The 17,032-nt window shown below is 36.6% G+C and overlaps 1 protein-coding gene across 2 annotated transcripts in view; it reads right to left on the bottom strand.

The window, feature by feature from the left end:
- RABGAP1L (RAB GTPase activating protein 1 like) overlaps positions 1-17,032 on the bottom strand; it is a 757,100-nt gene that overhangs the window by 592,613 nt on the left and 147,455 nt on the right. For both annotated transcript variants that reach the window (XM_080824387.1, XM_080824388.1), the window contains exon 11: positions 1,043-1,184. In XM_080824387.1, the coding sequence (XP_080680513.1) occupies positions 1,043-1,184 (142 nt within the window). The remainder of the gene's footprint in view (positions 1-1,042; positions 1,185-17,032) is intronic.

Raw genomic sequence — 17,032 nt, 5'->3', positions numbered from 1 at the left:
CTCAGGTCATGATCCCAGGGTCCTGGGATCCAGCCCCACATCGAGCCCCACATCGAGCCCCACATCAGGCTCTCGGCTCAGCAGGGAGCTTGCTTCCCCTCCTCTCTCTCTTCCTGCCTCTCTGCCTACTTGTGATCTCTGTCTGTCAAATAAATAAATAAAATCTTTAAAAATAAATAAATAAATAAATAAAATCTTTATAAATAAATAGGTAGTAAGTAAATAAATAAAATGGATACATTCCATTGTATGTAAATTATACCTTCACAAAGTTTTTTTTAAAATTACACACTTAGAACAATGTCTAGCATGTAATAAGCACTCAATAAATACAAGCCAAAAAATAACCAGTATCTGTATGGCAAGCCAAATAAAGGAATGGTTTCATAGAGAGAAAGACGGAATTCTAAGATCCTTTTTTCAAAGATGACATAAACTCAGAAATTTTTAATAAACCCTATCCTATAAGCAGATCATTTAAGGGCTTCAGTAAAGATCTGCCAGTTAGTTCTAGTTCCTATAAAAAGAATACTAAGCACAGAGCCAAATGAAGTGTGACCCTTGTGAGGCCATTAAGCGTCTCTCAGTAGCATCCACGTAGTAAACAGAGCACACAACATGCTATTTCAAAAAACTGAGTGGTAAAATGATAAAGCAACAACAAAAAACAAGTCAAAACTAAATAACATCAAATGAGTAGTGGGACATGACCTATCACTGAAATTTTAAAGACATGTGAGAAAAGTTGAAACTTCTCATTAAACACTTCAAAAATATTTGAAATAAAACAGAAAGCAAAACAGCAAATTTAAACAGATGCATAAATGGCACTGGGAACTATGCAACCAAGGAAGCAATGGACCGAAATCTCTTCTGCATCTAGCAGAACCTAGAACAGCGGAGCAGGGGAGACTAGAAATAATCATTCTCCTCCCGCACCCCTCACACACACACGCGCACACGCGCACACGCACACACACAGCGTTGAGGGTTATAAGTACAGCAGCTATGTAAAGAAAGAGAACTGAGTGTCACTTCTTACCCTCTTCTGCTTCATCCTCCTGCGGAGACATTGGACCCCCTCCACTAGTGGGAGTAACTGGTTCCTCCTTCTCAGACTGTCGCTGTAGACTTACTACCTCATATATTGCATCTCCAGCATTGGTGTGCCCTTTTCCCTCAGACTGAGAAAGACATAAACATGTGATCCAATATTAGAAATGTGAAGGAAACGCTAAAAGATAGTATTTCAAGGTTCATTAAAAAGAGATGAAATTAAGAGTAGCATGTCATGTTTGATCTCCTGTATGTCTTAAGAAAATTTTTAAAGTGTGTTGTTCTCTGCATGATATTCTAAAAGCATTATTCTTCTTGTATTATTTTAACCAATGAAACCTACTAAACATTGTGGGAAAATTTTTCTTTTTATCAAAAAAACTTGAACCACCACATTTTCTGGGGTAGATATATAAGTAATGCTAGATTTCTAGGACTGACTACACCTTGCATTGAAATAAAGAGATAGCAGCTATATCCATTAAGTAATTCATGGAAGTAGACAGTTCTTACTTTATAAATGGTGTACATTCTACAGCCCTTTCCTAAGGAGGAAAAATTAAGGCAACTGTCAATTAAACTAGCACAGCCTACAAATCTCTAGATAACCTGGCCCCTGCCTCTTTCCAGTCTCAATTCACACCCACAGCGTGTTACTATATTCTAACCACTCTGGCCTTGTTTCGATTCCAAGAACCTTTAAATTCTTTTCCAACTCAAGACCCTGGGAGATCCTTTCTCTCTGCCAATAGAGCCTTTCTAACTCCCATCACTCTTAGATCTTTATTGCTAATGTCACTCCAACAAACTATCTTTTTTTTCAAATTAACATATAATGGATTATTTATTTCAGGGGTACAGGTCTCCTACAAACTATCCAAACTAAGCTCCTCATGTTTTTGATACTTTTCATTCCCTGTCCTTCCCCTTCACGGCACTACCACAATGTAATTACACATTTGTTATTATATTTATTTGTTTAATGACAATCTTACCACAAGACAGAGGCATCATAACAGCAAGAACTTTGTTGATTTTTCAATCAGAAATAATAAAGTATCTGACACATAGTAGGTACTCAACAAATATCAGTAGAATGAATGGCTAGACTAATACTACAACATATGAACTTTGGAATCAAACTGACATGGATCTGAATTCAAATTTTACTACTAATAAGATGTGAAGTCTTGGACAAATTACTTAATTTTGCTGAGTCACAGTATCTATATCAACTCTGGACATTTATCAAAGTATCTGAAACAAATTTTTAATAATAATAACACTTATTATTATCATCATTATTTCAATGTTTATAGCACATTGGGCTCTAAAAAACACAAAACAAGAATAATATAGGCATATATGGAGATAAAATTATCTCTAATATCTACCTGTACTATATATAATCCATTTAAATTATAAAAATATAGCTACTAATTATTCACTGTTTTCAAGAATTAATTCTGAACCCCAAATCGAATCTCAGGTGCATCTTCAAATCAATTAGCAAATAATAAAAGTTAAAAATTGTCCATTAAAAGAGAGAAGACAGTCATGAAAAGTTATCAGGTTTAAACCAACCAAATTTTAACTGTATTTCTACTCTACTCAAGACACAGAGACCTCAATCCCTACAGCAACCACTAAAATTATCATAAGGCAATAGAGTAAAAATGAAATACTAAATGTTCAAATAATTCAAAAGTTGGCAGGAAATGAGAAACAAAGAAACAAAAACAGAAAACAATAAAATGACAGACCTAAATTCAAACATATAAATAATTTTATTAAACATAAATGACCTAAACATACCAATTAAAAGACAAAAACTGTCAGATTATATTAAAAACAAGACACAACTACATTGTCTAAAAAAGAAAAACTTTAAATAATATAAGTAAGTTAAAGTAAAATGAGGGAAGAAGCTATACCACGAAAACACTAATCAAAAGAAAACTGAAGAGACTATATACTTATATAGTCTAAAGAGACTTATATCAGTAAAAGACAAAGTAGACTAACACACAAGAAAAAAACCACTAGGAACAAAGAAGGTCTAGTGGAACAAAGAAGGTCATTGAACAATGTTAAAAGAATCAATTCAACGAGAACACTAAAGTAAATACATATAAATTTACCTAACAACAAAACAGTATAAAGACATGATGGAAACGAAAGGAGATGGACAAACCCACATTTATAATTGGAGACTTCACATTCCTCTCATAATAATCACAAACAAAGTATATAAAACAAAACAAAAAAAGTATACAAAAGTATACTTAACAAAGTATACAAAAATACATCGAGGTTATAGAAGAATTGAACACCAATTACAGGATCTAGTATTTATAGATCACTACACAACACAAAGGCAGATTATACACCCTATTCAAATACACATGGAACTTTCTCCAAGACAAACTATTTCCTGGGTTATAACACAATCTTTTAACTTTTAAAAATTGAATTGTAAAAAATAAGTTTAGTGAGCATAACACAATTAAACTAGAATCAACAAGAAAAATACATCTGAAAAATCTCTAAATACTGAAAACTAAAGCAACACAATTCCAAATAATCCATGGATCAAAATGAAAGGGAAATGTTCAATTATAAAATACACTGAACTCAGCAAAAATGAAAACAAAAAAAATCAAAATTAGTAATACATCTAAACAGTATAGATTTAGAGCTGTAAGTGCTTATATTACAAAAGAAACACCCCCAAATCAGTAATCTAACTTTCTACTTAAAAAACAAGGAAAAGAAATGCAAAATAACACAAAGTAAGCAATAAACAGTATCCATAAACATACAACTAACATCATACTTAATGGTAAAAAATTAAATGCTTCTCTCCTAAGACTGAGAACACAGCAAAGACATAGACACTTCCCACTCCCACTCAATATCATACAGAAGTCCTAGCTAGTGCAATAAAGCAAGAAAAAGAAAGAAAAGGCACTCATATTGGAAAGGAAGAAGTAAAACAGTTCTTATTTACAATGTAAATACTTGTCAGGAGTCAATGAAATTTTTCTATAAAAAGCTAGATGGGAAATATCATAAGCTCTGCAAGCCATATGGTCTCAATCACAGCTACTCAACTTTGTCGTTGTGGATAAGTGTACAACACTGGTAAAATATTTCATCTGCACTTAGTTTACTATGGAAGCAAAATTTTCTCTATTACTATAAATCTCATGTAGACCTAAACATTATATTCACCAATTGAGTTTCAAAATTAGATTTTTTTTTTATAAAAAACACTTTTTATTTCTAATATTCACTTATTTTTAGGTAACTAAAAATCAATCTGTGTGTAAAACAAAAATTGTCTGGCTCATGTTAGAATTAACTAGAGCACTTTGAAACATGTAAATACATGAAAGGTGCTCCATAAATGTGATTGAGTAAACATCACAAAGATTCTTCACACTTATACAAATAAACTCTAGTTGTTTAAAATGGTATACTATCATCAAATACAAAGAATGATAATCCTCATATCTCTATTCAGAATCTTTAGGATGGGCTCCTGGAATCTGGGTTTTTTAAAGAGCCAAAAGTGATTCTGATGAAAGCTAAATTGTGAACCACTGCCTGTAAGAACTCTTGTTTTAATAAAAAATGTCTATGTTTTTAAAAATCACAAATCACAAATCAGATGGTCTAAGCTACAAATACATATAATAACATGGGAAAAATACATTTGCAAACAGCTTCTATTTAACTTCACACAAGTGAAGGTAAAGAAAGCCGATCCTACACAGAGCTATTAAATTACAAAAACATTTGCCTTCTACAGCTTTTTATTTTCCCACAATCATATAAGGACCCCCCCCCAACCTTGTTAATTTTCATCTTTCTGCAATTAGAAGTTATTCCTATTCAGTTAGTTACTCTTACTTTTCTCCAGTTTTATTGAGCTGTAACTGCAATACAACACTGTGTAAGCTTAAGATGTACAATATAATAATTTGATACATTATAAATATTGTGAAATAATTTCTACAATGTTTAGTTACTATCCATCACCTCACATAAGTGATTCTTGGTTATACTAACTGATTATACCTTGACTTAAATAGGCTTAAATCAACATGTATCTTCAAAATGTAATTTTCCTTTTGTGCTTTTAAACTGTGTTAAAAGAAAAAATAAAAAATCACAGGCCCAAAATAGTGTCACTTAGACCAAGTCTCCAAACCCATACTTAATACATAATCTAACTGCGGTTTCAATAATCCCCAGAAATGTAGCCCTAACTGGTTAGTCAGAAATCTTTCAATCCATAAAAAAATCTGTCACCTGGTCCTCTCTATCCAACAAAGAAAGATAGGGTAATCTGCATGATAAGATACGTGCTTTCCCCCTAGACAGTGGCCTCAAGTGAACAACCCTTTCCTCTTACTAATACCTTTCTTGCCCCCATCATCCTATAAAAATCTTCCACTTCAAGTAACTCTTTGGAGCATCCTATTTGTTAGATGGGGTGCCCAATATATGAGTTGTTTAACAAAGCAAGTTAGAGCTTCAAATTTGCTTGCTTGAATTTTGTTATTTAACCCATTTGGTGGCAGTGGTAGGACCTGAAGCAAACTTCTTACAACATTCTGGCAGAATGAGAAACAATGCAAACCCTTTGAGTTCCTTGTCTTTGTCATTTCAGAGGGCTGTGGGTAAGCACCTCTCAGTGTGAGAGATGCCTTTTTGTCTGCACTCAAGCTCCTGATCTGAGTGGCTTTCCTTTACAGGTAGGTCAGCTTGAGCTGGCAGATTTGCCCAGAGCCCAACCCGAGCTGAGCTGGCAGTTCTGCCGAAAGCCCAGTCAAGATGGCAATTTCGCCCAGAGTCCAACTGAGCTGGTGGAAGGGTCTGCCCAGAACCATGCCCTCAATCCTTTGGACCACAATTCCCAGGGCAGAAAACCTCATCAAGGTTCTACAAGAATTGTCAGTGGTGTGCAGAGGGCCTTCTTGTGGCCAAGACACAGTACTGCTAATATTTTAAGGCACATGTTTGTTTGTCTTGTTTTGTGTAAATAAAGGCTACCTCTAGCAGGGATCTTAAAAGGCAGAAAGCCACAAAAACTGGTGGGGTACAGGTCAAGCATTTAACAAATGTTAGAGCACATACCACCTCAAGAAGACTCCTGTGGTTGATCAGGTCACCTGACAAACTCCAGAAAACTCCTGTGCTGCAAGGAATACAGTAAAACACACACAATCCCAACCCCACAACATACTACTTTTAGGTATTAGTTGGGCTCTGAAAAACCCAAAGACCTATTAGCTAATGGGATCTTTACATTCTAAAGAATCAAGCATACCTGCTTATTTTATGTCTAAGAACTATAGTCCTAGAAGTTGTAGATATCTAGCAAGATGAAAAAAAATTCAATTAAAAATAAACCAGAAAAAATAAAAATAAAAATAAAAATAAACCAGAATTTACAGTGGCCATTATGGGGAATGTTCCAATTAGACAAACTTGCTCATTTAAAAAGTATGGTTGACAGTAAGAGTTCCCAAATTAAACAGAATGGGAGGCTTATTTTAATGGATATTAAGGAGTTCCAAAAGGCTTTAAGATTCCAAATTAGTTTCCTTGAAAGATTCGCTGCAAAAGGCTGATAAGGGAGCCTGAGTGGCTCAATTGGTTAAGCAACTGCCTTCGGCTCAGGTCATGATCCTGGAGTACCGGATGGCGTCCCACATCGGGTACCCTGCTCAGTGGGGAGTCTGTTTCTCCTTCTCACTCTCTCTCTCTCTGTCCTTGTTATTTCTGTCTCTCAAATAAATACATAAAACCTTAAAAAAAAAAATTACCTCCTGGGCCTAGTCAAGAGGGGAAAATAAAAATTCACATTATCCTATCATTTTCAAAGCCAGACCATTGGTTATTAATAATTTCACTCTTAGGGGGTGCCAGGGTGGCTCAGTCGGTTAAGTGTCTCCCTTCAGCTTGGGTCATGATTCCTGCTCAGCAGGGAAGCCTGCTTCTCCCTCTCCCACTCCCTCTGCTTGTGTTCCCCTCTCTAGCTATGTCTGTCTCTGCCAGATAAACAAACTAAAAATCATTAAAAATAAATAAATAAATAAATAATTTCACTCTTAGGAATAACTATTTCTTTCTTGCCCATCTCACTTTACATCCCAATAACACAGCTTGGACTTTCTGCCTGCCTGGTACCTGCAGGTGGTTGTTTCTTTGGCTATTTTGGGGAATGACTATCTCTTGTAAAAACAGTATCTTTTATGTCCTATTTGAGGATTTCTCTTGTATCCATGAGGTTGTTTAATACTTCCAGAAATCTTTTTTGTTTGTCCCAGCCAAAACCTGAAAGATATTTTTAAAAGATTTACTAACTATAATTGGAAATTTGGACAAACCAGAAAGCTGATATCTAGGGCTGGTAGAAATTTTTTTAGGCCTTCTCCCATAAGCTAAATGTACCCAAGAGAGAAAAGGCATTCTCATGAATAGATGGGTCTGTTAGTCCTGTGATATCATTTAGGCAGCAATGAAATTCAGTGAGAAATTAGAAACAGCTGTGCTTAATTTACAAAACTAGTCTTTAGCGGACCAGAGGTGCAGTTCCAAAAACAATTCAAAGACCGTCAATCCTTTTCATCAATCCTAAAACTTCCCCTATTTATCTCAAAAGGCTTATAAATATTATAAAAATTCTGACCTTAAAGAAATAAAAGTCTTCTAGAAAATGGTTACATTTTTTCCCCTATGCATTTAAAATGAAAATGTTTGATGTCCTATCCAGTCTTCTCTGAGAACTCTTTAGCCAATCTCTTTAAAATGCAAATTGTAGGGAGGAAATCCTTACCAAGTAAAAATAAGAAGGAAAGGCCATTTAGAACTTGACTTGCCAAGGACAAATATAAATCTTAAGTAGCTTCTCCACACATATTAAAAGAAAGCTTTATCCATCTATACCAATAACCTTAACCATCTACCAGAGAACCTCAAATCCAAATTTTATAACTAAAAGTTTATACTTAATGTCATCGAGCCCTCTTGCTCCACCGTAGGCCCAAACAGTTAAAACCAGAAACAGACAAAACTACTCAACAACTCAAGCTCTAACCAAAACCCACTGTATTTATTTCTTACTACACTTTCAGGTGGCACTCTCAAAAAACATTTTGCAATGACTGGAACATTCCAGCCACAAGAACAGAAAAGCCCTGATAGCAACCAAACGTCTAGAAGACCACACCCCACATGTCCCCTTGCCTGCCCAGGATCTTGAGCTGAATACATACAGACCCCCACCCATGATCACACACTCTGCCTGCTCTTTTGCCATGTACCACCCCTCCCCCCAATCCTCTTCCTATGAACTTCTAGGTGTCCATCTTGCCAGTGGAGAGGTTGGTTATTAAGGCTTAAGCCTTCCATCCCCCTAGCTTCTGGAACCCAAAATAATTTTCTCCCTTTCTCTTTTCCAAACCCTTGTCGCTTCAGTTACTGGCTTCTCTTGTGGCAAGTTTAGGTTTGTTCAGCAATAGGGTTAGCAAATCCAGCCAGGTGCTATCCTACTGATTTGCCCAGCCTCCACAGGATTCCCTGGGACAACTGGCTGAGGCAGCATGCCAGAGCTCATCAGTTCATGCAGTGCACAATGCAGTGGGCTAAGGGCTGACCCATTCCCTTCCTGAGTCAGTGGCTGTGACAGAACCTTAGGTAACACTTATTTTATGGTAGTAATTTTAAAACAGAAGCTAATAAAGTTAGCATCTACCTGCATATTCACGTGCGTCTATGTATTTGTTCTATGTGTTTCTATCTCTGGTAGGAATTAATTTGTAAAACAGCTCTATTTAGTTGGTTCGAAGGCAAGCACTTATAAGAACTGGTTATTCTAAAATGCAAGAAGATAGAAACTAACCCAAATGCTTTCCAAGTTCATATAATCTGGAAAAATACTTGATATAAAAGCTAGTTTGAAAAAGGGGACAGAAAATTTGAAGAAAAAATAGCTAAAAACTTCCCAAGGAACCAGAAATCCAGATCCAGGAGGCACCAAAAGCCTCAAACAAAAGAAACCCAAGAAGATCACACCAATAAACATAGTAATTAAAAAGGCAAAAATAAAGATAAAGAGAGGTTTTTAGGGGCACCTGGGTGGCTCAGTCAGCTAAGCATCCAGCTCATGATTTCAGCTCAGGTCATGATCTCATGGGTCATCAGGCTCCGTGCTCACTGGGGAATCTGCTTGAGATTTCTCCCCTCTTCTCCTTCTGCCCCTCCCCCCTCACTCGCAAACATGCTCTCTCTTTAAAATAAATAAATTTTAAAAGAAAAAAAATTAAAATCTTTCTCTTATTTAACTTAGTGAAGCTCCCCTCTACTTGCTAGATGGAATGCAGTCTGATTCATGAATCATTTAATAAAGCCAAATACATCTTCAAATCTAATGGTCTGAATTTTGTTTTTTAACAACAGACATTATCTTATAGGCTAAAATACATTCTGCGCTCAATTTCTGTTATGCTCATAAAAAAAACTCACATATTATAAAAAAAATCTTAAAAAAAACCCAAAACTCATGTATTTCCTCAAAGGGACTTCTTTTAAGCACCACATTGCGTCATTACACTACTGCAGTCCCTCCCTTTGCTAAACCCCACAGCATTCCATATATTATTTTCATTCAGGATTTATCATATTCTTCTTTGTAAAATGGTGATTTTTATACATTTCCTTATTAATAGAAGGTGACACAGAGAGCCTTTGGGAATAGGATTAGATTTTAACTATTTTATCCTCACCGTGACCACTACCACAGAGATAATAAATTAACTTTGAATTAATGATAGCAGTCATGGCATTATTTGTGGTAAAATCCTTTTATGTAGCTAATTCAAATGTCACAGAACTTTAGAGAAGGAAAAAACCTCAGTAATAGTATTAATCTACATTCTTATTTTATAACTAGGAAACCAAGGCTTATAGAGATAAAAGGACATCTAATAGGATTTTTAAAAATTACCTATTGAAAAAAAATAAAAAATAAAAAAAATAAGATTACCTATTGAGAACAAGCCTCAGCTGACATACTTATTTCATATACAAATTCAAAACACTTTTTTATGTATTAAATTCAAAATACATGATACACACTACATATCTACACAGAAGTAAGTGATTCCTTCCAATCAGATTTAAATTCAGTATGTCCTTTTAGGCCAGATGCTCCAATAACTAAATATTACCTAATTTTTTATTATTACTAGAATTTTTAAAATCTCTATAATAAGCAACATTTTTTCAGAAAATCTGTTCATCATGGTAATCAGATATGTTAATATAACTTAAATTATTTAAACCTTGCTAATTCTACAACATATGCTTCCTATCTCAAGAAATGCCAATCTGCATTAAACTATGGTATGCTGGCCTCAAAATGTTCTGGATTTCCTAAACTAATCTAATGTAAATAACATTTCTTAAGATTATCTTTAAAATGAGTATTTTTTTTTTTTTTTTTTTATTTCTTGGACAGACAGAGATCACAAGTAGGCAGAGAGGCAGACAGAGAGAGAGGAGGAAGCAGGCTCTCCACGGAGCAGAGAGCCCGATGTGGGGCTCGATCCCAGGACCCCGGGACCTTGACCCGAGCCGAAGGCAGAGGCTTTAACCCACTGAGCCACCCAGGCGCCCCTAAAATGAGTATTATATAAGCATTTCTTTCTTCATAACATTGTTTTTTTATCTATAATTGCCTCAAACAGTTCTTCCTAGTTTATCACACACATCCCCCAAATAAGCAAGAATTCAAGAACCACCCCCTATGCATTTTCACTGTGCTGACTCAACTGACCTCTGGCGAACTGAATTCTGTTTTATAATAACTTCATCTAATTATCAAATCTGCTCCTATTTTTTCTGACACTCCCTCTCCTCATAGATGTCTAATTATGGAATAAAAGATCACTGAGTTCACTGAAGTAAATGTTGCATTTTCCAAGCTCTTAATTCCATATGCTTTCCTTTTTTTTATACCTAGAATAACTCTGCTATTACCAATTTTTACTACATTTTGGCAACAGCACAAAGTAGAAAACATTTTTGTGAAGAGCAACATAACTAAGAATGTTACATGGCATTATTGGAAACAAAAGCAGTTGTCTCTGTTCATAGGAAACAATTTCATTTCAAAATGATGAACAAGTAGTATTTTCCAAGTAATAATCACAGTTTCAAACATAAGAATATTATCTGAACCTAAAGACAGTGCATCTAAATAAGTAAAATTTTATTAGTAAATGTCAATTACATTGCTACTTCCCATCATGTCCAAGTAGCTCTGTCACATTACCCTTTAGGTGGTGATAAACCTTTTGTTTTTATCTGTTAAATTTTCAATGTACTCAAAGAACACAAATCTTTAGGTAGGAGTTATTTTTCACTCACAGGCCACTTGGTGGGAGTGCTTTGTTGAAGATTAGTTGACCACACAGTTGTGGGTCCAATTCTCGGTTCTTTATTACGTTCCACTGATATATGTATCTGTTTTTGCGCTACTGTCTTGATGCTTACAGCTTTGTACTGTAACTTGAAATCTGGAATCATGATTCCCTCAGTTTTCCCCTTCTTTTTCAAGATTGCTCTGGCTCTTTGGGGTCTTCAGTGGTTCCATACAAATTTTAAGATTGTTTGTTCTAGTTCTGTGAAAAATGCTGGTGGTATTTTGATAGGGATTGCATTAAATGTGTAGACCACAATAAAGCCAATTAGATCTTCAAATTTTACTCTACTGAATTTTGGTTTTGAACAAGTTATGAATATCTCCAATATAAGTTCTATTTTGGGGTATTTTAAAACTGTCATTTAAAAAATCATTTTGAATTAACATGATAAGCACATAGAATCTGAAGCAACAGAATGTTCCAAAATTCTAATTTTGCTTTCTGCTGTTTTAGAAGTCCTTCCATATGTTAAAAAAAAAAAAAAAGAAAAAAGAAGAAGAAGAAGAAGAAAAATATCAGGTGATGCATAATATCCCTTTTAATTTAAATATAATTGACATACAATGTTGTGCAGGTATATGTGTTGATTTGATATTTGTACACTGCAATATGATTACCATTGTAAAATCAGCTAACACCTCTATCTTGTCACATAGTTGTCACTTTTTCTGTGTGGCAAGAACAAAAGATCTAGTCTCTCAGCAACTTTAAAGTCTGCAATACAGTACTGTTGATTATAATGAGTATGCTGTGCATTAGATCTCAAGGATATTTTTATCCACTAGTTGCAAGTTTGTACATAATGCTTAACTATATCATTTCCGCCAAAAGAAACTAGTTTGCTTTGAAATTTATCTACTTTATCATTCTTCTAAATGTTGGCAATAATAAGTGTTCAGCGCCCTGTATTTTAATGAGATGCTCACTCAGCAGTATCACTAGGTGTAGCTTTCAAATCCAGGAAAAAGAGACTGGATTTTCTCAAAACTCTAATTTTAGGGGCACCTGGGTGGCTCAGTGGGTTAAGTGTCTGACTTCAGCTCAGGTCATGATCTTGGGATCCTGGGATAAAGATGTGAGATATATATATCATGGAATATTACTCAGTCTTATAACTTTTCTCCTCAGAACTCTATCTCAATCAAGAGGATCAAAAACCACCCAGTCACTTAGAAGTAATCCTAACCTGGGTGGCTCAGTTGGTTAAGCATCCAGCTCTTTTTTTTTTTTTTTAAGATTTTATTTATTTATTTGACAGATAGAGAGAGAGGGAACACAAGCAGGGGAAGTGGGAGAGGGCGAAGCAGGCTCCCTGATGAGCAGAGAGCCCGATGCCAAGCTTGATCCCAGGACGCTGGGATCATGACCTGAGCTGAAGGCAGCCGCTTAACAACTGAGCCACCCAGGCATCCCAAGCATCCAGCTCTTGATTTTGGCTCAGGTCATGGTCTTAGGGTGGTTAGACTGAGTCCCATATGGGGCCTCAAGCTCAGCATGAAGTCTGCTTGAGATTCTCTCTCCCTTCCTCACTCACATACATGCGCACCTGCTCTCTGTCTCAATAAATAAATAAAATCTAAAAAAAAAAAAGAAAAAAAATCATAGCCTCCTTGTTTTCCCTCAACTTCACCAAATGCTACTGTCTTTACTCTATTGATGCCTCTCTAATTCCTCTGTTCAACAATCCTCACTGACACTGCCTACCTTCAGGCCATGATAGCCTACTCACTTCATACGTACTGCCTCCAGTATCAACATCCTGTTCACTGTTGTCAGAGTGACCTCTCTCAATTACCAATCTACCGTCATTCACAGCTTTTAAAATCCTCCCAACCTGAGGAAAGTCCCTAAGTATCTAAGCAAGGTAATTACCTATTTAGAGTAAAATGCACTGATGCTTCAGCAAAATCTAATTTTTCTACATCTCTTGAGCAGACCACCTTGCATCAGTTTTATGAATTTACGCAAGTTATTTTCTCCAAATGAAATGCCCTTCTCTGCTTTGTCATACTTCAAAAGCCTGACCTTTCTTACCACAGTTATTCATTGTTTGATTGATTGATTCACTTACTTCAGGCTGATAGGACTCTGCCCAAAGAGAATACAGAACAGATAGAAGAAAGTAGTCAATTAGCATTAATAATAGTTAATATTTATTGAGTATTTGCCAGATGACAAGCACTATTCTAAAGGGCTTTATGTGAACTCTTACTTATCCATAACAATTACGATACTGTGATATAATAAGACATATATTTCTTAATCCTGGCTCCTAAAAATGCTCCATGATATAAAGGTGAAAGAAACACCTTTTGTTATAATATTTGGTTTTGTCATATAGAAAGAGCCCAGATGTCCATCAACAGATGGATAAAGAAAATGTGGGGTGTGTGTGTGTGTGTGTGTGTGTATTTTATGTACAATATGGAATATTACTGAGCCATCAAAAAGAATGAAATCTTGCCATTTGCAATGATGTGGATGGAACTAGAGGGTATTATGCTGAGTGAAATAAGTCAGAGAAAGACAAATGGCATATGATTTCACTCATGTGTGGAATTTAAGAAAAAAACAGATGAACATAGGGGAAGGGAAGGAAAAAATAAAATAAGATAAAAATTGAGAGGGAGGCAAAGCATAAGAGATGCTGAACTCTAGAAAACAAACAGTTGCTGGAGGGGAGGTGGGTGGGGGAAAGGATTACTGGGTGATGGGCATTAAGGAGGGCATGTGACATCATGAGCACTGGTATTATATGCAACTGATGAATCACTAAATTCTACCTGTGAAACTAATAAAAAAATTTTTTTTAAATATTTGGATTTGGGGGCACCTGGGTGGCTCAGTGGGTTAAGGCCTCTGCCTTCAGCTCAGGTCATGATCCCAGGGTCCTGGGATCAAGCCCCACATCAGGCTCTCTGCTCCAGGAGAACCTGTTTCCTCACCCCACCCCCCTGCCCGCCTGCCTCTCTGCCTACTTGTGATCTGTGTGTGTCAAATAAATAAATAAAATCTTTAAAAAAAAATTTTTGGATTTTGTCCCATTTTCTGTAATAGCTCCAAAGCAATAAAGGTAAAAGGAGCATCTTTTCCTAACATGTCCCTTTCAACCACACTGTGGAGTTTATGTTAATGAGGTGAGTTTTGGAAAACCCCTAAAGACTAGGAGGAAGAAAGGGCTGGATGTGATCAACAGTGTGATTAGACTTTCAAACTCACCCCCCACCCTTCAAGGAGGAAAAAGGGGCTGATCAGTGATTTAATCACTAATGGTCAGTGATTTAATCAATCATGCCTATATAACAGAGCCTTCATAAAAACCCATAAATAAAGGGACTGGTTTAAATAAAGGGATTGGTGAACATGTGGAAGTGCTGGAAGGGTGGCAGGCCTGGAGAGGGCATGAAATCTCCACAATAATAAACAGCCCTTCCCCCATACCTTGCCCTATGCATCTCTTCCATCTGGCTGCTCCTGAGTTATAGTCTTTAATAATAAAACAATAATGTAAGTAAACTGTTTTCTTGAGTTCAGCAAGCCATTCTACCAAATTATCAAATATGAGGAGAGGGGTTGTGGGAACCTCCAATTTAAAGCCACTTAGTCAAAAATAAATGTGTCAAACTGGACTTAGAATTGGTGTCCGAAGTTGGGGGTAGAGGGACTGAGCCCTTAACCTGTGGGGTCTGTGCTAACTCCAGCTAGTGTCATAACTGAATTTTAGGACACCCAGTTGGTATCCACAGAGCTGGATGATTGACTGATATGGGAAAACACCCACCCATCTGTTGTTAGAAGTGGTGTGAATCATAATTAAGGAAAACAAAGTTTTTTTTTTAACAACTCTATGAGGTGGTATAATAAAACTCCATTTCAGAGATAAGGAGTATCTTGCCTAAGGTTAAACATGCAGGAAATGGTAAACTGAGATACAACCCCAGGAAAACTAAGTTCAGTCGAACGTGTCATTGGTGAACATGACTTCTACACTTTGCATATACTTCTACAGTCGCATGTATTACCTAGTGATATAATATTTTTACCACTACATTCTTATTTCTTAAAGACAGAGAACATATGTTATTCATTCACGTATCCCCAACATCTAGCACAGTGCCTATCACATTTTGCACTAAATAAATGTTTAATAAACTAAGCACTGAAAATCATTTCTAAAATGAGTACTGGCATCTCAGAAAAACTATAAAATAAGCTATACAGATTTGGCCCCCTCTCCTCAATTTACGAACACTTGACACATCACTTGGGAATGCCCTCTTGATTTTTTTTTTTAAGATTTTATTTATTTGAGAGAGAGAGAGAGAGAGAGAGCATGAGAGGAGAGAGGTCAGCAGGAGAAGCAGACTCCCTGCCAAGCAGGGAACTCGATGTGGGACTCAATCCCAGGACTCCAGGATCATGACCTGAGCTGAAGGCAGTCACTTAACCAACTGAGCCACCCAGACGCCCGCCCTCTTGATTTCTTAACCCTGTCCTCTAATAAAATCTAGCCTAAGGAAAGAGTATTATTAAATTCATCAACAAGGAAGACAATATGACTGGCAAAAGTTATTAAGGTCTATTTCCTGAGGATGCTGGCATTTTAACAGGTAGCAAATCTTTAAAGCAGTGGAATAGCATCAAATAGTAAAATACCAGATGTTCATTAGTATTAGAAAGGCTTTTGGAGGAGGCATTTTTTGGGCAAGCAGTTTCCAAATCATTCCATACAAGCCAGTATGCTCTTCCCAGACCAGAATCATACATCACTTCATTTCAGCAGCTAAGAGCCTGTTTTCTTAGAGGGGTAAAGTGCACTGCCCATGTTTCAAATGTTACAAGCCTTTAGATCTTATTTCTAAACTCTTCACATATAATATTAATGTAATTAGTGATGTCAACAGTCAAAGATAATGCAAGTAAAGAAAACAAGATGAAGTAAAATATAACAAAAATGACCAGGACTCATACAGAAAAGTGTTCACAGAAAAAAAAAAAAAATCCGGAGAGAGTCAAGATGGCGGAGAAGTAGCAGGCTGAGACGACATCAGGTAGCAGGAGATCAGCTAGACAGCTTACTAAACCATTGCAAACACCTACGAATCCAATGGGAGATCGAAGAGAAGAAGAACAGCAATTCTAGAAACAGAAAATTGACCACTTTCTGAAAGGTAGGACCGGCGGAGAAGGGAATCCAAAAGCACGGGAAGATAGGCCGTGGGGGGAGGGGCCAGCTCCCGGCAAGCGGCTGAGCAACGGAGCACTAAATCAGGACTTTTAAAAGTCTGCTCCTCTGAGGGACATCGCTCCAGAGGCTAAACCGGGGATAAGCCCAGCGGGGTCAGCGTGGCCCCAGGTCCCGCAGGGTCACAGAAGGATCGGGGGTGTCTGAGTGTCACACAGCTCACAGGTATTAGACAGGGGAAGCCGGCTACAGAGACAGAGCTGAGGACTGAGCTCTCAGCTCGGGGTTACCT

Source organism: Martes martes (assembly GCF_963455335.1).
Source record: "Martes martes genome assembly, chromosome: 15".
NCBI classification, from domain to species: Eukaryota; Metazoa; Chordata; class Mammalia; order Carnivora; family Mustelidae; genus Martes; species Martes martes.
Note: the sequence above shows the minus strand (reverse complement) of the source record. Positions and strands in the feature narration are given on the sequence as shown.